This window comes from Thunnus maccoyii, chromosome 7 (genome assembly GCF_910596095.1).
Source record: "Thunnus maccoyii chromosome 7, fThuMac1.1, whole genome shotgun sequence".
Classification (NCBI taxonomy): domain Eukaryota; kingdom Metazoa; phylum Chordata; class Actinopteri; order Scombriformes; family Scombridae; genus Thunnus; species Thunnus maccoyii.
Window position 1 is genome coordinate 23823446 of NC_056539.1, and position 22395 is coordinate 23845840.

At 38.0% G+C, this 22395-nt stretch overlaps 2 protein-coding genes across 2 annotated transcripts; both read left to right on the forward strand.

Moving 5' to 3' along the window:
• Positions 1 to 145: 145 nt before the first annotated feature.
• On the forward strand, positions 146 to 9721 carry acer1 (alkaline ceramidase 1). Its single transcript, XM_042417650.1, has 8 exons — positions 146 to 247; positions 534 to 698; positions 3396 to 3508; positions 4456 to 4570; positions 5955 to 6093; positions 6596 to 6733; positions 6816 to 6953; positions 7044 to 9721. The coding sequence occupies exons 2-8, from the start codon at positions 692 to 694 to the stop codon at positions 7219 to 7221; spliced, it is 828 nt and encodes a 275-aa protein (XP_042273584.1). The 5' UTR covers positions 146 to 247; positions 534 to 691; the 3' UTR covers positions 7222 to 9721.
• A 2058-nt stretch (positions 9722 to 11779) lies between these two features.
• On the forward strand, positions 11780 to 21115 carry LOC121901024 (protein ENL-like). The gene is made up of 6 exons (XM_042417652.1): positions 11780 to 11921; positions 15019 to 15199; positions 15583 to 15665; positions 17845 to 17988; positions 18194 to 18293; positions 20653 to 21115. Exons 1-6 carry the CDS (start codon positions 11910 to 11912, stop codon positions 20676 to 20678), a joined length of 546 nt encoding a protein of 181 aa, XP_042273586.1. The 5' UTR covers positions 11780 to 11909; the 3' UTR covers positions 20679 to 21115.
• Positions 21116 to 22395: the final 1280 nt, after the last annotated feature.

The following is a 22395-nucleotide window of genomic DNA, read 5'->3' on the forward strand; positions in this document are numbered from 1 at the left end:
GTCCCCACAACATGAGTGATACCTGTTAGACACATTCACATACACATAGCGACACACCGACACACACACACACACACACACACACACACACACACACACACACACACACACACACACACACACAGGCACGCACGGCTCTTCCACCTGGTAAAAGAGCGTTTCTGCTCAGGTGTGTGTTGGCCTGAGGCAGCGGAGGCAGATGGACCAGTTGAGCCTTTCTAGAGAAGTCCTGAGATTACACAGACAGGTAGAGCAGCTACCTGCTGCACCTGTTTGTGCTGTTAGACGTTTCATCAGCCTATTCATCTGTTTAAGCCATTTAATCTATATGAAATCTAATGATTAATACTCAATTTGAGTGTCTGTGGCGGTAGTTAGCGTGCTTACAGTGTCCATATTGAACTTTTAAGCAGTTTTATGGTATCAAATTATCGCATTATATGAATATCCATCATGTGATAACTGAACTCCTTTTTTAGTCAAAAATCAACCCGTTAACATTCAATGACAAAAGAGAATCTGATTCTTTCCAGACATTTTCCCATTCCCACCTTTAGCGTTGATGATTAGTGACGTCACACGTCTCGCACAACAGGATCGGCTTCGTTTCGATGCTCCACCCAGTCAGTCAAAATACACCTGTTGAGCCACCTGGAGCAGAGCAGCACTGGGAGGCTGAGACAACAGCAGCATGGGAGGTAAGAAGACACGTCAATTTATAATATAGACTATCTCAGATCAGATGATACCAGTTTAGAAGTGATTTTCTTTTTTGTGTTTTGCGCCTAGAAGAGGTGTGAACTTGTCACACCTCTAACGAGCAGTTACGAGAATATTCCTATTATTATTCCTGTAGTGACTGAAAGTGCATGTGTGGTGATTAGCAGTAAGTTTATAGTGTCTTTGTGATGTTTCACATGTGTCATATCTGCACAACAATCCTATAGTATTGGCTCTCACAATCTAATCAATCTAATAGTCAGTATTTATACTTTATTATCTACTGTATGTACAAGATTTTTTTGTTAAGTTGTGGTATTTGTGGTGTTGTTTTTATGTTTCATGGTTTAATGTAGGTACATTTATAAATGTATTTGTCAACAACTCCTCCTCCTCCTGTGGGCATCCATAATTGGGTGCTGGTGAATAAACAGATAATTACTGACAATACAGAATCAGAATCAGCTTTAATGGCTAAGTATGTTTCCGCAAACAAGGAATGTGACTCCAGTTTCTAGTGAATCTCAGTGTACCTACAAACAAATAGTGTTCAGGAAGATACACCTGGGCATACAGCCAAAACCAGGACATAGAAGCTGAACAAAGATAATTAAACATACATATATCACTGTCATGTGCAAGCAAGAAGGTGTGAGGTGCATGAGCAAAGGTTTGAAAGAGTGCAAGGAGTGTTGAAAGAAATAATGAATGGGTAAAAAACACATGATAATTGACTTTATATACATATACATACAGTATATACGGCCTGCTCAACACAATTATAATAATGTAAAATATGTTCTGATAGAATATGTTATAATTGCTGATAAATACTGCACATTAATGAATACTTAAATGCCCTTATATCCATTAACAAATATATTATAGTGTGTTATAAACCATAATTAAATGTTTTTATACTTCTTATGAATGCTATATAGAGGGACTTGAAGTAAGGTGTTAATGATAGTTGTTAAAATTACTCATTCTTGTCATTCCTATAGTATTTCATGCTGAGTTACACCTCCAAAACAGTTTCTTCCTGGCTGGTGACATGAAGATTAGTTGACTCATCATAAGGAGTACTACTACTTAGCATGTCGATACTGTTGTGTACTGTCTCCTGTGGCTTTATTAACAATGAAAGATGCTAACCATTTGCACCAGTGGAAGTGCAGGATCCAGTGTTTTTGGAGTTTGATCTAGTATCTAAAAGTCAGGATATCTCTGGCTCTGCTTCAATTTTGATCATTAAATTTTTAATGTATTTGACAAAGCCCTTTAAGCAAAGCATCCCTTGTTATTCTAATTTGTTATTATTTCTAATATAATTTTAGCTAACATACCCTTCACAGTATCCCCTCATAATTAGCCTTTATACCAAACTTCTGAACCACAAAGCTATTTTTCATTCATAAATACCTCATCAGTCATTAATAAACAGGCACTTAATCCTTATTTGAGCTTTCAGAGAGCAGAGAGAGTGTGTTCTTTAGGTTTTATACTATTTGTTTATGGAGAAAACAACGTTCACAATCACACTGTGTATTATAGTCCCATGTTACATAAGACAGGAGAGCATAACAATCATAATGATTTCAATTAATTTTACTGGATGTGAAGGATGCAACAATAATGTTAATTTCTGAATTAATACATGTCTAATTTAACGCTGAACACCCTCTCAGTACAAAAATGTTCATCAGCTGAACCAAAATTTTTTAAAAAGTTGAAATATTTACATTTTTGTGTATTCTGGTTCACTTCGGGAAAAGCAATAAAATGTCAAGTGTTTACAACAACAACAGTCAGATGCCCATATGAACACTGAAACAGGTTTTCCTCACTGTAATCATTCCCTCTGTTCATACTGGCTATTAAAAGATCCCCTTCAAATGTGCTCTCTGCCACATTAACAGTCATTTTATCTTGTTTTATCTTGTTTCCTCGGAAAGTGTTTCCCTGTTGAGCTGCGGTGGAAGTATAGTAATAAAAAGAGGGACTTTGGCAATAAAAAGACTGTAACGTTGAAAGATATCTATCTACTTGATTTGACTAATTTGAACGGCTGAAGCTTCATATTAGCTTCAGATAAACTTTTAAATACTGTTTTGCACAGAGGGAGGGTTATGGATTTTGGCCCCCATCACTTCCATTGTAAGTGTATTATGAAGGGAACTTCCAATGGCCAGTATGAACAGGGGGGATGATGGCAAGAAAACCCTATTTCAATATTCATTTGGGCACCTGACTGTTGTTTTAAGACAGACTTTAAAAATTTTGAACCTGTCCTTTAAAGAGATTTGTTGTTTTCTATATATATGTATGCAGTATACTAGATTAAAACAAATTATTAGGAAGTGTTGTGGTTTACTTGTCTATTTCTCACATTTAAACAAACATTTGAATAACTATTATGAATGCTCTGAGAAAGGATGCAAAGCCACATTTGAATACAAGTATAGATACGACTCGGTGGGGAGTGGAAAGTGATTTTCATAAACCACCTACCCATATACATAGTACCCTCGGGAACCTCCTCCTGGATATTTACCCTTTTTATCTGCTGACAGTAAAAGTATTTATTTGAATCTGTAAAACTGCAGGTGCGCTCTGTGTGTCACTGACTGATTTAGAAGTCAACAGTCGTTGTTTCCCTTCTCTGTGTCTCTCAGGCATCTACTCCAGTGAAAGGATGGCAGGAGTTTTCTCTTATGAGAGTTCAGAAGTCGACTGGTGTGAAGACAACTACAAGCACTCAGAACATGTGGTGGAGTACTTCAACACTGTGAGTTTCTTCTTCTAATGTAGAGTTAATATCAACACATGATTTATGAAACATTTATTTTACCAGAATGCAGTGGTGGAAGAAGTATTTAGATCTTTTACTTAAGTAAAAGTACAAAAGTATTAGCAGCGAAATGTACTTAAAGTATTAAAAGTACTTATTTTTTCCGTCTGATATATTATTATATATGACATCATTATTAATACTGAAGCATCAGTGTGTAACTAGCATGTTACTGTTGTAGCTGCTAGAGGTGAAGCTAGTTTGAGCTACTTTATATACAGGTAGCTAGTTTAGTCCAGTGGTTCCCAACCTAGGGGTCAGGCCCCTCCAAAGGGTCACCAGATAAATCTGAGGGGTCGTGAGATGATTCATGGGAGAGGAAAGAAGAAAAAACAAAACTCTGATACACAAATCTCTTTTCAGTTTTTGGACTTTTTCTCTAATCTTTGATTTTTGGTGAAATATTGGATCATTTGAACATTTATTGAAATGAAACTATGTGAGAAGTTTAGAGGAAAAATCACTATTTGGCGGAGCTGTTAACAACTCATAGACATCTGAAATGTGACCTCAACTACACACTGCTTTTTGTTAGACGTCAAAAGCCAAAAAGGTTGGAAACGACTGGTTTCATCTTTATCAGTTTGTTGGATTTTAAAGCTTCTTATATTATCCATTGTGACAAATCTTCATCTGAAAAGTAACTAAAGCTGTTCAAAGTGTAGTGGAGTAGAAAGTGCAATGTTTCCCTCTGAAATGTAGTAGAGTGGAATTATAGTAGTATCAAAGTAGTAAATAGTAGTATCAAGTAGCATCAAATGGAAATACTTGTACAAGTACCTCAAAATTGCACTTAAGTACAGTACTTGTAGTATTAAAGTATTAAACATTGATAACCTCACAGGAAAGAGTGGTTGATTGATTGCTTGATGTTTTCCTTGCAGATGAGCAGCTTTGTTTTCTTCATTATATCTCCCATCATGCTCTACCTTCTGCACCCCTACGCCAAAGAGAGGAACCTGGCGATCCACATGGTCTGGATCATGATGATATTTGTAGGTCAGTTGATCATTTTTCTTTTTTCCCCTCTCTTTCCCTTTTTGTGCATTTATATTGGTCTGTATCTTTATCACGTTTAAACTTCAAGAATAGTCAGTTTTCTTTACATTAACATCTGAGCATGAGTCACTAAGCCAGTTTGTTTGTTGTTCTTGGTTCTGCTATTATTTGCCAAGTACATGAATCTCTGACTGGATACGTCCATTTTAGATATCATATTCTGCACACACAGATGAAAGATAGTTACATACCTGCCAAGTATAAGTGGCCCCAAGATGAGTCCCTGGGGCGCTCCAGCATTGTGGCATAAACAAAAGTAGACCTATCATAGGCTACTGTAAGATCTATTGTGGAGTCTTCTTTATTATAAATAAATAATCAGCCTCAGAGTTGAACTGACTCTTTTATGAAGGTTTACAGCCATGGTTCCCTACCTTTTGGGATTCTGGATCCCTAAAACAAAGCAATGTCTATTTCTTGCCCCTCATCTAGGAATTTTATTTACTTTTTAAAAAATATTTTTCTTGAAGTCCTTAAAGGATATTGCTGGAGATTTTCTGTATTTTTTTATTATCAACAAATCTCATGTGCAGAGCCAAACCAACAATGAATTGATATTACTTACAAATACTGTGTGTGCATCCAAAGCCTGATATATCTTATTCTTCTGTGCTGTCGTAAACTACTGAAAACACGTCAATGAGCCGCACCACTGCATTAGGTTTCATGTTCCTTAACCACGAAGAGTTTTGGGCAGGTAAGTTTCTTTAGAAACGGCTCCAAAGACTAAAAACAGTGATCACATTTTCAGTCTTGTTCTAAAGTTCTTTTAGAAATTCACAATGTAGTACAAAGTCAAAACAGAACCGCGTTCCCACACATGGACAGTGGCGTCTGCCTTACAAGGAACTACTCTCCAGAGACTGCAAACAAGCTGTTTTTAGTCTTTGGAGCCTTTTCTAAAAAAAACTACCAAGCCCAAACTCTTCATGGCTGACAAACATGTCACCCAGTGCAACAGTGTGGCTCAAAAATATAGAAAATCACCAGCCATATTCTTCAAGAGGCAAAATTATCCAAAATTATCCACAAGAAAAAAACACAAGGTTTATAGGAAATGAACATAAATTTGTGTAACTAAGGTATGTTTTTTGTCATTCTTCTCCTGCTAATCATTTTACGACCCCCTGTGCGGGTCTAGATCCCCAGGCTGGGAACCAATGGTTGACAATATCAGATGATAATAAATACCTGAAAAATATGAACTCCAACAATCTGTCAGATTTAGATTTTACATTCCCTATATGTCTCCCTTTTTCAGTCCCTATGTGTTTTATTTCTATATATTAAAAATTAATTGTTTAATTGTTCTGTCTTCTGGCAGGGCTCTTCTCAGCCTATTTCCACATGACTCTCAGTTTTGTTGGCCAGATGCTGGATGAGCTGTCAATCCTGTGGGTGTTGGCAGTGGGATATTCCATCTGGTTCCCCCGCAAACTCTTCCCTTCTTTTATAAAAGACAGGTAAGGCAACTCTACAACAATCAACCCAATGACAGAGACTGATTTATGTTTGCATAGACTATTCCGTGCTCTTTGTTTGTCTTTATTGAGAAAACGGTAATTCATATCTCTCTTTGTTGCTAAGGATTTACACAAAGCTCAATAATCCTTTAATAAGGCAAAAAAACAATGAGTTTTTTACGAGGCACGCCACTCTGAAACCTAACCTGTGCAGGGCAGCGAGCCAGTCTGACAGCTCCAATTGGACTCATTGTTACAAAGACACAACATGGTTCTCCTGTCTTCATCTGAATGTGACAAAAAGGGGCTTGTAAGAATGGCGCTCCACCCAACTTGTGTAAATATTTAACTACGAGGTGGGGAAAAAATTAATGAAATTTTGATGAGCACCTGAAAAGAATCCCACAGCCCTGACTTAATACCCTCACATTGATTTTCCAGTTTTTCTAAGTGAGTAATGAGTTGGTCCTCATGAATTATTCCTCTTTCTTTTCAACTAAAGGTCAACGTTCTCAAGGCTTGTCCTGGTCGTTACTATCATCACTTCAGTGTCATCGTTTGTCAAACCGACAGCCAATGCCTACGCTCTGAACTGCTTCGGCCTCCACCTGCTTTACACTCTGGCTGTTGAGATGAGATGGTAAGATAACACCGGTGGTCCTATGAACAGTAATCAGTGCATTTTTAATTTGTTATGATCACCATTTCTCTCTCTTTCTCAGCTGCACAGACCAGAAAGTTCTGCGCTTGGCCAAGCTGTCAGTGGCTCTGTGGGTGCTGGCAATCTCCTGCTGGATTAGTGACCGTTTTGGCTGCAGTTTCTGGCAGAGGCTAAACTTCTGCTACCTGCACGGTATTTGGTAAGTCCTGGTTTGCCTGTGTCCTTTTTCTTTGCCTTGCCTTACTAGGACATGCCATGTGTATTGATCTTCATTTTATGCATCCTCCAGGCACATTCTGATTGTGATAGCGGTGGCATATGGCAGTACCCTGATAGCTTACTTGGATGCCAACTACGAGATACCCTACTCACTGCCTGGACTGCAGTACTGGCCTTGTGATAAATGGGCTGTTGGGTTACCTCACATTGTCCTGAAGGGCACTACCAAGACACGGAAACACTGCTAATGAAAAGAAAGGGATGTTTAACATTTCTATTGGTGCACTCTGCTCCAGTAGTTCATAAAGCCACCAAGAAATCTCACCTAGTGACCCTTACACATCACCACCTTTGGGTGTTTTCAGACCTATAGTTTGTTTGCTCTGGTCTGAATCAGTGGATGATTTTGTAACCTTGTTGTATTTTCCCCTTGGGAAATTTAAAGCGACCCAAAATGCATGCTAAAGTGAGAATGTAAACACAGGAAGAAGGTCGTGAGTAAGGTCTTATCGGTCATTGCTAGTTCAGGTTCAACCTTGATTCATTCTCTGACTGGCTGTTAGCAACTGCTGATTTCACACATCTGCCCCCCAGTATGCAATGTACACCTGGGTTTGGGAGCAGTTATCCCAAAATTCTTATAGAACATCTTGTAGTTGGATCAGATCAAGGTTGGGTCATGTTCCCAACACAAACAAACTGCTCCAGAATTTGTTTGTGACCAGACTGAGACCACCTCCTGTAAAGCATCTCACTGTGATTGTTTTGGTCCACACCTGAGTATGATTGCTGTGCTCAGATCTACAGAAATGAATCATACACAGAAGAGAATAAACCAGAGTCGAATTCAACCGGACTAAATGATGCAGGTTTGAAAACGACCATAGTGACACAATCTGTGATCCAAAGGGATGACCCCACCATCAAAGTTCAAATTAAACCTGCTACCTGCTATCAATTCTTTAATACAATAATAGTCAAATAGTCTTTTAATGAACAAACCAACACTAAACAACTAAATCTAGAAAAAATATTGTTTAATAACTCAATTGAAGGACCATTTACAACATAATAATAATAATATTATTGATGGCTTACACTTTCAATCAGGATTAATTGACAAAAATACAAGATAAATATTCCTCATCTGTAGATCAAACTAGGTGTATATTTGAACATACCTGTCATTTATACAGTCACATATATATTTATGATGATCATCCTAGACAAATAGAGTAAATTCTGTAACATTAATTGAATTCTCTGACCCTTAATTTATCTTTTTACAGGCATAACAGATTGGGTTTTGAGTGTTTTATAATTAGAGTTGGGTTGAAAAAAAAAACAACTAGTAGAGACTGAGGGCAGCTGATGTTTAGAACTGACCGATGTTGAACATCTGTGGAGATGTGCATAATGAGGTGAGGTTTCTTGCAAAGACATTTTATACGTTTGAAGATGATGACTGTCAACCATTAAGACATCCTGAATGACTGAGACAATTAGACAATTAGAGAAGCTGTGTGTTTGTCTATAACAGTTATGTATGTATGATTTAATGTGTAAAAAATCAATTGCTTTTATTTATTTTCGATATATGAATGCAAATTTGATTCTGCACATGGCAAAATATATTTATGTACTATATGTTTTCTTTACTTTTCCTAGGAAATAATAGTAATAATACTAAACTACTGTCATTATGTTCAGTGCAACAGCGAAGCACTACAGTGAAATATGTTTACATTAATATACCTCAACATGTGATATTTTCACAGTCAGTCTTCAGGAACCAGCATGAGTTATGTAACCTCAAATAAGTCCAGTCAAATCCTGAACTCATAACAGTTTAGTAAAGTTATATTTCTCTGTGTAAAACCTCAAAAGTGCTGCTGTATCTGAAGTTATTTTAAACTGAGGACATTTGAGTAACACATATATTGTCAATATTAAATAATTCCTCTGAAAAACTGCGAAACAGCATTTTTAAGTGCATTTGTAGACCGACCTTGAAATTGTGTGACTGACCACTCCAATACAATCACATGCAAATTTATTTCTTTCACACGACTGACTCAAAGTCATCACTGAACTGTTAAAGGCCTCTTTGTTGGAAAAGCTCTTCGTATTTGGTGACGTTTTGAGAATTTTCAGGTACATTGTGCCTCCATTCACATGATCTTTCCTGAAGGTTACAATACGTAGAACAATAGATCCTTTACACAAAGAAATGCACAAGCGTCCTCTGTCTGTACTTGAATGTTCAACAGTGACCTCCTGTGGGCTCATGAGATTATTTAAAGTTGTTTGTGAGCAACTGGTGCTTTCTAAAAACTGAATGTTTGAATGTTAACCTTTGACAGCCAGATGATGTACTGGGAGCCAGATAACAAAATACAATATGTTGGCATGATGACAGAACAAATTAGCTGTAACTTTTCAGTGCCCTGTTGTGGTGAAAGTTTTACAGGAACTGGATGAAGTGATCTCTCACTTCCTCCGGCCTCTAAAACCCTTCAAATAAAACAATATGAGAAGGGAAATCACTTTTCAGTTGAATTGTTCACAACTCATGTCAGGACTAAGGTCATAAATTGTGATAAGGGGTCAGAAATTTAAAAAAAAATTAAAGCATGGGAACAACTGCTTTAGATTTACTCACTAGAGATACGTTTTGTGCACATTATCAAAATGTTTGCTCGAGTTTGGCCTTGAAGGATAGGACACAACTGTATTTTTAGTTATCATGGAAGAATGATAAAATTATTATTGTGGATATAATGAAACAGTCTTTTTTATAATGTAAATTGTACTTGTTCTTTTGAAAAATATGTACCATTAATTATAATAAACCTCTCTGTTATGTGTGTGAACTCTGTGGGACGTGGCTTCATTTTGTGTTTCTCCCAACATATTGAAAAGGAGGATTTAAAGGTTGATGTCTCAATACAAGTCGGACACCCTTGTGTCTGACAGCAAGGTGGGATTTCTTTTACTCAGCTTTGACTGAGAGGCAGACTGGATCAGTTTGAACGGCAGGGGAAGAAGGGGAGGCATCAAGCCAGTGAGAGAGTGGTGACCTTCTGTCCCGTAGCTGAGCCCTGGTAATCTCACATCAAAGTCTGGTACCGCAGAGACCTGACTGCAATGGGCCCTCACTCCCTGACTCTATATAAAAGAGATGTCTTCAATCAAAAGACATACTGCTTTTTTTTTTTTTCAGGAGAAACATTTGAAATGGAATCAGTAGACGGGGGCCATTTTAGGCCTCAAAGCTCATTGTGGAGTGGTAACACTATATTTACTCAGCTATACCCAGATTCACTAGACCTTTATCTTGATGATACAAAAAGTGCATGGTGCTGATAAAGAGCTTTTTTCATATTTTTTACTAATTATACTGACATGCAAATGTTTAATATTCAGCAGTGGTGGAAGACGCAATATCATACCATAAACATATTTCATTACAAGTACAAGACCTGAATTTAAATCCTACTGAAGTGCTTGCAACAAAATGTAGTATCAATAGTAAATATATAAATGATTAAATTATGCAGAATGGTCCCTGTCAGTGTTATATTGTTTTAAAACCATTATTATTGATGCAAGCAGTATTTAAACGTAGTAGTTGGTGGAGGTGGAGCTAATTTTAGCAGCTTCATTTCATGTTGGATAGTTTAATCTGCAACATTGTGTCATATGTTATGAATAAAATAAATGTAGTGAGGTAAAAAGTACAATACTTCCTTGTGAAATGTAGTGGAGTTGAATGATAAAGTAGCCTTAAAGAATAGGTTCACAGTTTCTCAAGTCTGTCTTAAAACAACAGTCAGGTACCCATATGAATACTGAAAGAGGTCCTCACTGTAATCATTCCTCCTGTTCATACTGGCCATTAAAAGATCCCCCCAGATGCTTTTTCAACATAAGTGATGGGGGCCAAAATCCACAGTGTGTCCACACAGTCATTTTGTACAAAAGTGCATTGAAAGGTTTATCTGAAGCTCATGAGGCTTCAGCATTCTGAGGTAGTCATATCAAGTGGATATCTGCCACATCATTCTTTTTAGCATCAAATTCCCTCTTTGTGTTTCCTTGGACAGCGTTTCCCTGTTGAGCTGCAGTGGAAGTATAGTAACAAAAAGAGAGACTTTGGCACTAAAAAGAGTGTAATGTTGAAAGATATCTGCTTGATTTCACTCATTGGATGGCTGAAGCTTCACTTGAACTTCAGATAAACTTTTAAATACTGTTTTGCACAGAGGAAGGCTTGTGGATTTTATCTCCCATCACTACCATTGCAAGTGCATTATGAAGGGATCTTCCAATGGCCAATATGAACAGGAGAAATGATTACAGCAACAAAAAACTATTTTTAATGCTCATTTGGACATCTGACTATTGTTTAAGAAAGATTTGAAAAATTGTGAATCCACCCTTTAAATGGAAAGCCTCAGGTTAAGTCCAAGTACCTAAAATTGTACTTCAACTTGAGAAAAAGAGGTTAGTTACTTTGCATCACTGCTTTTCAGTGAGTATATTATGGTTTTATAAGAGATGGAAGCCGGCATGACATTCTTTAGCAATCAGCACACTAATAGCATTAGCAAACTACAATCGAAACCCGATTAATCAATTAACATCCTGTGCATTTTACAATTGAAACAGTGCTGAAGCCATTGACACAAACTAGTTGTCATGCTCGACAACCATCAAAACTTTATATTTGCAGCTGTGGTACTGCCCGCCTTCTGAGTGCTGTGATTGGCTCTATTTCCCGCTCTCTGATTGGCTGAGAGAGCTGTCAGTTTTGGTTGCCCGGGGACACCATGTCTGCCTTCCGCTTCTGGGCTAGATTGAGCAGCAGGAAGTGGGGAGACGCTCCACAAACACAGCTGTAAATAAATACAGCAACCACCGAGGCCAGATAAACATGGAGGACCAGGTACAGTGGCTTTTCTGCTATCTTTTAGTATCTGAACTTTTCACGTTGTCGTTAAATTAGCTATGCTAGCAAGACGTCACAGTAGTATTTAGCTGCACAGCTGCACAGCTGTAAAAACAACCAGGCACATAAACCAGTTTGTGCCTCTCATGTATCATTTCAGTCAAATTTTGCAGTGTTGAGTGGCCTCTAGTCATTCTGTCAGATTCAGAACAAAGGGAGTCTTGAGTGTTTATTTTTGATCTTTTGAATAGTGACGATGGATTCTCAAAATGATCTTGACCAGACCTTGAGTCTAGATTGCTTTGTCAAAATTGGAAGTTTAGGAAGGTCAGTCTTCAGTCTGTAACTCAATGAGATCTTTGTGAAATCTGTGTTTTATGAGGACTGTAGTTCTACTCCTCATAACACCCTATCTGCATTATTTACTGATGTGCTCAGGTGATGTAAACAGGCCATTTGGGACTCCCCTGTGCTTTCATGGGATTGATCAAATATACAGTCTAAGCGATTGACTCGTTTTCCAGTACAAGTAACTGTTATGTCTTTATTCATGCCATTATCAGAGTAGCTGCAGGTCTTTAAAAGGCTTAAAAAACATTGATTTAGGTTTCTGTTATAAAAATTAGGATTATACTGTGATTAGATGTATGATTAAAATCATACTGTGTGTGTTCCTGTTTTTACATGTCATGATGAATGTTCCTGTATTGTTCTACAACGTTGCAGAACACAGCAGCTAAGGCTAACAATGGGGGGCCAGTACTATATTTGTTAGAGGATGTCAGAAAAGAATAAAGGTCAGAGATAGGTCAGGAGGGTGTCATCTTGATTTAAGGATCTTCAGCTGGCCACCAATTAGAGAACTGAGAAAATGTTATGACGTTATCTGTGGAATGTGTCTGTAAACAAAAGGAGAAAACTGAAACGCCTATTTTGTAAGGTATATAAACCAACTGTGAATGCTCCATGAGGAGCCTTTTCTTTGTAACCCTACCTGTGTGTTGCACTGTGAAATGCTCCTTCTTGTATAAGTGATAGAAAAATCTGTACCTTGCATTGTGTACCATGTATGGTATGTTATGTTAGACGGCAGGGTCTCGCGGGTAACAGCAGGACAAAGTCATATGGATATCATGTGGAAGGGAGAGTTCTGTAAAGCTTTGTCTAGGTCTGGTGGGAATCTGTAAACAACTAAAGGTGCCTCCCAGGGCCATCAATATATACCAGTGAATTTCTTTCCTTCTTCAGAATTCTCCACGGAGACTCTGCGCACTCTCTGTGTCTGTAACATGTGATCTGTTTGAATTAAAGAGACTTCAACCAACCTCAGTCTATTGATAATTTATCTATCAACAAGAAAATAAATTCAACTTAAACTTTGATACTTTGGATCCAGTCTCCATTATTTAAAGGTCATTAAGAAGAAATTCTTTTGACAGTTTCCTCAAAAAAAAAAGGCTTTAGAAGGTATTTACAAGTCTTACATTTCATTCTCAAAGGTCTACATGATGGTATAAGAATAGGCATCCTGAAGATGCTGGTCAGAGAACAACCGGGGATGCTGTTGTCCTTCTCACCATGCTGCATGAAGTAAAGAGATTTCAATTCAGTTTTGATTTGAGTCTTTGATTCTTCAGAGAACAAGCAACTCTCAAACATACAGGAAGACTTTCTGTTATAGAAATTGTGAGCTTGTCAGTTCAGAAACTCCTGGAGATTTGGATGTCTGATGCAAAAAGATCTATTGACAAACACAAACTTCATCGACCAAGGAGATAGCAGTTACAATTCAAAGTGCCGGTGTAGATCCGGTGTAATGCCACAGCAAATCTGAAGGAAAAAAGTTGAACCGCTCTAAGTTATTCAGGCAGCGCCCAGATGACCTTGTCCCTAGCCACAACATCGCCAAAAGATTGTTTACTTTAATGCTGTCTCTATGCCAACAATCATAAAGCCAGCTCGGCTCAACTGGGAAGAAGACAGCTGTCTGTCCCTCGCTGTCTGATGGTCTAAGGAGAATTTCATACATGGCACATATATGAAAATAGGAGCATTTTCATATATGACACAAATATGAAAATTCCTTCGCGACTTCCACAACAATCTCAAGGTCTTCCTCAGTTCATTTAGTTTGCTCAATTATTACCATACTGATGTCACATGATGCCAACTAAGCTGTCTCTGTCTGTTGACCAAAACCATTAGATGCACTTGAGTCCAGTATTATGCTGTCCATACCACATTCTTGAGTTCTTGGATGAGATGGAGGTGATGATGATTTGAGGGATTCACTAAACATGCAGATAATAACAACAGATAAATGTTTTGATTCTGCATCGTCATCCATGTCTTTTCTTACCTTCATGCCCCTACAGTGCACAGTTTAGTATTAAATTTGGTTTTGTTTGGCAGTGGCAATGTCTGTAATATATATATATATATATATATATATATATATATATATATATATATATATATATATATATATATATATATATATATATATATATATATATATATATATTTGGATACAACTGATCCGGTTTCTGCAAAGTGTTTTAGAGTCCCATGCAGTGCCCCCTTAGAAACTTTTAGTCTAGCCATAATTTGATGCTGAGAAAGCCCGTCTTTGCTTAGAATAACAATTTCACTTGTGACACTTTCACTTAGTTCTGATGCCATGTTTCCCACTATCACAATGTTACTTAGTGGAAACGTGAGGCACGGCCATATTTCTAACAAGTGAACACTGGCTGCAAGTTGAGTTATTTGAACGAGCCTCTGATGAGTGGATCAAATCAACCTGAGTGTCACCTGAACGCATGCTTGATGGAAGGGACACAACTCAAGGAAATCTGATCTTTTGTACAAAGGAGTTAAGTTGGTCAATGCCACAAATTTGCTTCATCATTTTACATGTCGTAACTTGTGTTTTTAAATGTTTCTGAATCCTCAAACTTTCTGATTATTTCCGGGTTTACGTGAAGAAATTAGAGAGATTTTCAATGTGGTCTCAGACTTTTGGACCCCACTGTATATATACTATACAAAGTACAGTATTTGACTCTTTTGTTTTCAACTCATCTCCTTCCAGTGCACAGTGCAGTTGAATCTAGAGTTGGGTCACAGAGCCCGGCTAAAGACGAAAGAAACATCAGAAAACGTCACCCACGACTGGACGATGTTTGTCCGAGGTCCAGAGACTGGTGACATTCAGCAGTTGATAGAGAAAGTTGTTTTCCAACTGCATGAAGGCTACCCTGAACCCAAGAGAGGTACAGTATGACAGATCGTCTTTGTACATGCACACAAGCACACACATTATCTCTCTCAGTGGTTATATAAGGCAAGACAGGTTCATTTATATGGCACGTTACATACACAAAGGCAGTTCAAAGTGCTTTATGTTCTTCATAAAGGACGTCAAAAAGTGCGGCATCACACATTTAAAAAGTAGTGTGTAGGGTTTCGCCCAGGAAATCAGTTAGCGGAGTTGAAACGTTCAGCAGCTCCCCTCCCTAATAAAGTGAAAGAAAAAATAAGAGTAACTGACAGGTTTTTATTCTCTGCCTGTGTCTCCTGCACACTCAGTCCTCTATCACACTGAGAATAATGTCAGTTTAATGACGTTTTAAAAGATACCTGTGTTTGTCTTCAGTGTGTAAGGAGCCGCCATATAAAGTGGACGAGTCGGGCTCTGCAAGTTTCCTCATGCGCATTGAGGTTCACTTCAAGAACAAGGTAAAATGGAGTGAACTGAACTGTGTACGCACTGGAGTAATATCACATTGAAGGAGACCAAACCAAAGAATCTAGATTATCAGGACACATCAGGTTCAGGCTCAGCAGAGATCAAGTAGCATTAACCTGGTTTATATTAATCCAAATTCTTTAACCTGTCAAAAGAAACCAGGTTTGTCCTTTTATATATTTACTCTCACCCCTCTCAAAAATGTGTTTTGCTTATTGTTACTTCACTTGGATGTTTGAGCTTCACTGTGCAGAGTGATGTATGTGCAGAATTTGTTTTCACATTTATCTGCTGAAGAGGGAAAGTTTCTCCGTGCTCACTGTAAATCTGAGTTTAAGGTGTGTACCTGCTGTACGAGCGTGATTTGCATAAGTGTGATGTGGAAACTTGAAGCCTCCAGTTCACATACACTGAGAATGGACTTTACAGTGAAGCAGGAGACATCATCCATCCAGGAGTTAAATATTTGAAAAGAAAAATATTTACATATAAATTATTTTTCATTGAGGGAGAAGGAGGAGATGTAATCGAAAGACTTTTTAACCAACAAAAAACCATATGATTATTATCATTATTGATTAAACTGGCAATTATTTTCCTAAGGTGATGGCTCAAATCCTCAAATTTGAGCAGCTGAAACCACTAAACACTTGAACAAAAAATAACTTCAACGATGAATCGATTATCAAAATAGTTAGTGATTAATATTCTGTCTATTTTTTTGACTAATTGTTGCAGCTATAGTCTGCAACGATTATCAGACACAAATTATTATTCAAAGCAGATTATTTTCAGATGAACATTTCTGGAGGGGACTTTTAAGAAATAAGGTTACTGCTGAAAGCCTGAAATCATCAGATTACTAAAATGCTTTTAAACACAGTGGACTACGTTTACATACACACAACAGACAAGATAACTGTGATAGGATGGTTTCAGGTAATCCATTTGAAAACACATCTGCATTATTTGTTATCCAAAAGCTTTTCGTGTGAAGCTGCATCATCAGGAAATGCTCCTTTTGATTTAGCAGTAAGTTACTTTAACACAGTAAATACAGCTGAACAGAGATGTTCACACCACGTACAAATTAAAGATACTCGTGGAGTTTCCTTGTAAGCAACAGAAATTATTTTTAGATTCATTGTTTCTCACCAAAACGCCTTTGTGTGTATCCTTCCTTGAGGCCTAACAGACATGTTGAATGCATTTCTTTTGCAAAGCCAGTTTTTTGGAGATGTTTTGGAACCTGCATTGTAAGTCATCTTCTTAACCCTAACCCTTTTTCCAGCTTTCTTTAACAAGAACACACTATATTGGCATCTCTGAGTGTGCTCCTTTTGTCTCCTGCAATTCTCCACAATATTAGACTTTGGACTGCATCCAAAAATGTTTACATCCTCTGCATTTCTGCAATTATGCACTTATATGGACCTATTTGTCAACATCAAGTGAAAATAACCTTTGGGGAAGCGAGCAAGGAGTGCAAATATCAGCAACTATTATCCATCCACATTTACAAAAATGGATTTTCTACTCATAAAGGTCCAGTGTGTAGAATTTAGTGGCATCTAACTGAACAGACTTGGCAGAAATGGAATATAATATTCATAATTATGTTTTATTAGCGTATAATCACCTGAAAATAAGAATTGTTGTGTTTTTGTTGCCCTTTCTACCTACATAGGGAGCGGGTCCTCTTCCACGGAGCCCGACATGTTGCACCACCATGTTTCTACAGTAGCCCAGAAACCAAATACTGGCTTTAAAGAGGGCCTTTTGCGTTTTTCATAAGTTTTGTGGCCACAATAGGTGCTCCTACACGCTTGGAAGGGGAGGGCTATATTCATTTGGCTGCAATCTGCAACCTCACTGCTAGAATCCTACACACTGGTCCTTTAAGAGCGTCTTAACTTCTTTTTCCTCTGCTTTTATTGTCCCCCTCTTTAGAAATGAGCTTCTCCCAGGAATGTTAGCTGGAGCTGATATGAAACAACCATGTCTGTTTGTTTTGTTGACTTCTAGGGTGATAGTTCATTCATTCAGCTTTTATCTTTTGTTGTGAAATATGTAGGTATTGAGAGGCGACTGCATCAAGGGGTGTTACAGTCAGGTTAAAGTGACAGATTACTTAAATAAAATACTCTTTATTCTATTGTTTTCTTCCAGGCACAGCCGAAAAAGGTGTGTTTCAAATACGACCTATTCCTTAACCCAGAGGGCAAATCTCCTATTGACCACTTGCGTTGTGAGAAGCTCACCTTCAACAACCCCACCAAAGAATTCAGGAGAAAGCTGATCAAAGCTGGAGGGGTGAGTCTGCCTGACAGACTGATAGCTGAATGACTGATAACTCTATAGTCATATCATAAGTTCTCAAATAAAAGCCTTGTTCTGTCTTCAGTCAAGGTAAATGAAGGACCCCACCAATATTTGAGACCTCATGGTGTGTATATGGTGTATTGTGGCTGTAGAGATCAACACAGAAACACTATAACTGTTGTTTTTTCCATCTTAGGTAAAGGTGGTTTCAGAGGGGGCTGAAGCTGTGTCAAGACCCAGTTCAGACTCCCCGATGCCCCCAACAAAAAAAGATCAAGACCTCTCATGCGTCAAAGGTTGGTCAGCATACAGTATGATCCTCTCAGTTGCACTCCTAGCCTTCTCGTGGTTTTTTTAGATTAGATAAGCTGAAACAGTGTCACAGGTTTAAAGATCGTTTTTAGAAGAAGGTGTTGCTTATGGGGCAAAGTGAACCTGTGCTGGTGACTCATTTCAGTTTGTGCTGTTGACAGATTATCATGAATTAAAGGATAGGCTCACAACCAGTTATGTTCTAAAACAATAGTCAGGTGCCCAAGTGAACATTAACACATGTTTTTTCTTGCTGTAATCATTCCTCCTGTTCACACTGACCATTAAGGGAACCCTTCTTAATGCACTAAAGACTAACTATGGAAGATATCCACTTTATTTAATTAACTCAGACGGTTGAAGCATCATATAATCGATTCGTCAGATAAACTTTTAAATACATTTTTGCTCAAAATGAGGACTGTGGATTTTGTTCCCAGTCACTTACATTGTGAGCACATTTAGAGGGATCTTCTAATAGTCAGTATGAACAGGAGGAATGATTACAGCGAGGAAAACCTGTTTCAATGTTCACATGGCCACCTGATTGTTGTTTTAAGACAGACTTGAAAATTTGTGAACCTGTCCTTTAAGCAACTCTAATGCATAGAAAAACATGTTTCAATCTACATTATTGATACACTGCAGTGTGAGTGGTCATGTGTCGAGCACCAGCTTGAGGCACAGTTGGGACTTGGATTCATCCCACTGTGCCAGATGGTGCACTTGTCCAGAGTCACCACATCTGGCACCAGAGAGAGAGAGCTCAGAGCCACATCTGAAGACACGTACCTGGCCACTGTCTCCAGTCGTTCAGTGTTCAGTCCATTTTATTATGCAGCGAATGGGTATGAAAGAGGCTTTAATGGACATACCTAGTTTAATAGTGTGAATCTGAAAACCTATAAAGCCAGTGTTTGCTGATAAGAGGATGGATAGTTACAAGATACTGCCCTCTCCTTGAATCACTGTGTCAGAGAGTTGTGATGAAAGACACTCCTGCCACATACAATTTTAACTACATCTCTATTTTTATCTGCTGCACCCACACTTTTACTACACATTTAAGTTTGCTCAGTGACTACCTCTAAAGTAAGATATTTCTTATTGTTAGCCATTGAATGCCTGTCTCCGTCTTTATGAAGGTCAGTGGGATGTGTAAACATCAAGGACAATGATGGAAATAAGTCCAGGACTTATTTGGTATTTTTCAACCTGGACCATATTTTCCCATCTTTTTGGGTTTAAGTGACTAATGGGAACAAATATTTTTGGAATTGGCCCAGTATCGAGCGAGATCGCTTATGCTGGCAGCTGCAAAACTGCAATGTAATCCTTGGGCGCAGTTGCTCCCATACGTCCACTAAAAGTGCTTGTTTTTGCCACTGACAGACTCAGATTGTTATTTTAAGTGTCTGACAATGAAAGTATTTTTATTTTAGCACTAAAAACATTCACTCAGCAAAAGCACATATAAACAAACAATACCTTTTTAAATTAAAGCGTTAAAACAAAACACAACAATGCAGAGATATAGGGAAATTAAAACCATGAGTGCTAAAAGATAAAAGACAACATCACATCTATAAAAGTATGTTTTTTTAAGAGATTTAAAAGTGTGTACTGAATCTGTGAGCCTCAGATCCTCTCGCAGCCTATTCCATAATTTTGGGGCCCTGACCGAAAAGGCCCGGACCCCCTTTGTTATTAATCTGGAGTTTGGAGCATTAAGTTAAGACCTGCCAGAAGATCTAAGGCTTGTGCACTGGCTCATAAAGAGACAGCAGGTCTGCAGTGTACGAAGGAGCCAGCCAGTAGCAGAATAGCTTTAAAAGTGATTAGTGAAATTTTAAATCCATTCTAAACTGGCAGCCAGTGGAAGGATGTCCGAACCGAGGTTATGTGATGATGTCTTTTAAAACCTGTTCAAAGCCTTGCTGCTGAATTTTGGACCAACTGGAGGTGTGAAAGTAATTTTTTGGCGGATTCTTGCAGGTAATGAGTTACAATGATCAAGTCTGGAGAAGATGAATGTGTGGATAATGTTTTTTTTCCAGGTCATGGTGAGAGAGCATGGGGTTTTATTTTAGTGATTGTTTGAGATGGAAAAAAAGCATGAGTGAACTATTTTCTTGACATGTGGTTTGAATTTGAGGTCTGAGTCAAAAATTACACCTAGATTTAACATGCTGACAGTTCAGCTCCACATACTGTCAATAAACCAAGCCCAATTCTGATCTGACTTAACTCCTTTACAACCCAAAACGTCCATGGCCTGTTTTATCTGATTCCTCGCTTCGAGAGTAGAGTGGTGATGACATTTCTTATGTTTTCTCTTTCCAGGAACCAAGCGAAGAAGGAAGCGGTGACAGAAGCCAATCCACACTAGCTAACCAAGAAGCACTGTGAACAATCCCAAAAAGACTGGCGCCCCTTTATTCGTGAAACGGGCGCGTCACGTTCGACTCTGGTCGTGAACTGATGGGCCTCTTTTTTTTGCCCCGTGCAGAATTCAGTCTGATTATGATCTGACACAAAGTTGTGTTCTATCAGAATCAGCTTTATTGGCTGAGCATGTGAACACATACAAGGGGAATACACTTAATACCTTTTATTAAATTCTTTCAAAATCTTCAAAAGTTCAAATATTATGAGTCTGGACAGACATGGATATAAACTGCAGCTTGACTGGTTTGCAGAGACACACAACTGCAAGGTGGTATTTCAAGTTTATAAATTGCGCTTGTTGACAAGCTTTGAAAAACATGTATTTTTTAATTGTAATAAAGCTCTAGTATGTGAATTATGTGGGATGTGGCTTTATTTTTTAATTTTTCCTCTCTTCTTGCATATTGAAAAGGGGGATTTTATCTTCTGTCTGACAGCCAGGTGGGATTTTTTCACTCAGCTTTGACTGGATCAGTTTGAGCCAGTGAGAGAGTGGTGACCTTCTGCCTCGTAGCTGAGCCCCGATAATCTCACATCAAAGTCTGGCACCGCAGAGACTTGACTGCAATGGGCCCTCGCTCCCTGACTCTGTGTAAAAGACGTCTTCGATCGACAGAAATACCGCTTTCTTTTCAGATGAAACGTGTGAAATGGGACCAGTAGACTAGAGAAGTTCAGACAGAGGCTGAGTAAGCTTATTATGACTACCTGTGGAGTTAGTTGGAGGTAATAATACTCTTATCCAGATATACCCAAGTTTACAAAGCATTTATCTTAATACTACAAAAAACTCACTCACTACTTTTGATTCAATTTAGATATTTCTTTTGACTGACGTCTTACAAAAATTAACATAAGATACAATGGAATACACTTCTTGTGTAGGCAACCATGTACTGCTGGTGAAAAACAGCTTTCTGCATGATTTTAATTAATTTCACTGGTATTCAAATTATGTCCTGCATTTAAATGTTTACACAAGTACAAGTATTAGCTACAAAATGTATTGACAGTTTCAAATGTAAAAATGTTCATGCAGAATGACCTCTGTTAATGTCACATTATTATATCATTGATCATTATTAATACATTAACACGTAGGCAGTACTTAAATGTCGCAGTTGGAGCTAATTTTAACTGATTCATACACTATTTGGTTTGGTAGTTTCGCTATAAGTCATTTTATGAAGAAGATTTGACACAATGAATAATATCACAAGCTTTAAAAAATACAACACATTGTTAAATATGAAACCAATGGTTTCCAACTTTTGTGACTTTTGACGTTTTACAAAAAGCCGTAGTCGGGGTCACATTTCACATGTCTATGAGTTGTTAACAGTTCCACCAAATAGTGGTTTTTCCCTCTAAACTTCTCACATGGTTTCATTTCAATAAATGTTCAAATGATCCAATATTTCACCAAAAATCAAAGATTAGAGAAAAAGTCCAGAAACTGAAAACAGATTTGTGTATCAGAACTTTGTTTTTCTTCTTTCCTCTCCCATTAATCATCTCACGGCCCCTCAGATTTATCTGGTGACCCTTTGGAGGGGCCCGACCCCTAGGTTGGGAACCACTGGACTAAACTAGCTAACTGTATATATTAAGTATTATTCAGTATTCAGTATTAATAAT

What these genes read in the sequence shown, in the direction of transcription:
- acer1 (XM_042417650.1), top strand. An exon ending in CCTTCTTTTATAAAAGACAG is followed by an intron (nt 6,094 to 6,595) that starts GTAAGGCAACTC and finishes TTTCAACTAAAG; the next exon opens with GTCAACGTTCTCAAGGCTTG. An exon ending in CTGGCTGTTGAGATGAGATG is followed by an intron (nt 6,734 to 6,815) that starts GTAAGATAACAC and finishes TCTCTTTCTCAG; the next exon opens with CTGCACAGACCAGAAAGTTC.
- LOC121901024 (XM_042417652.1), top strand. An exon ending in CTACCCTGAACCCAAGAGAG is followed by an intron (nt 15,200 to 15,582) that starts GTACAGTATGAC and finishes GTTTGTCTTCAG; the next exon opens with TGTGTAAGGAGCCGCCATAT. An exon ending in AGGTTCACTTCAAGAACAAG is followed by an intron (nt 15,666 to 17,844) that starts GTAAAATGGAGT and finishes GTTTTCTTCCAG; the next exon opens with GCACAGCCGAAAAAGGTGTG.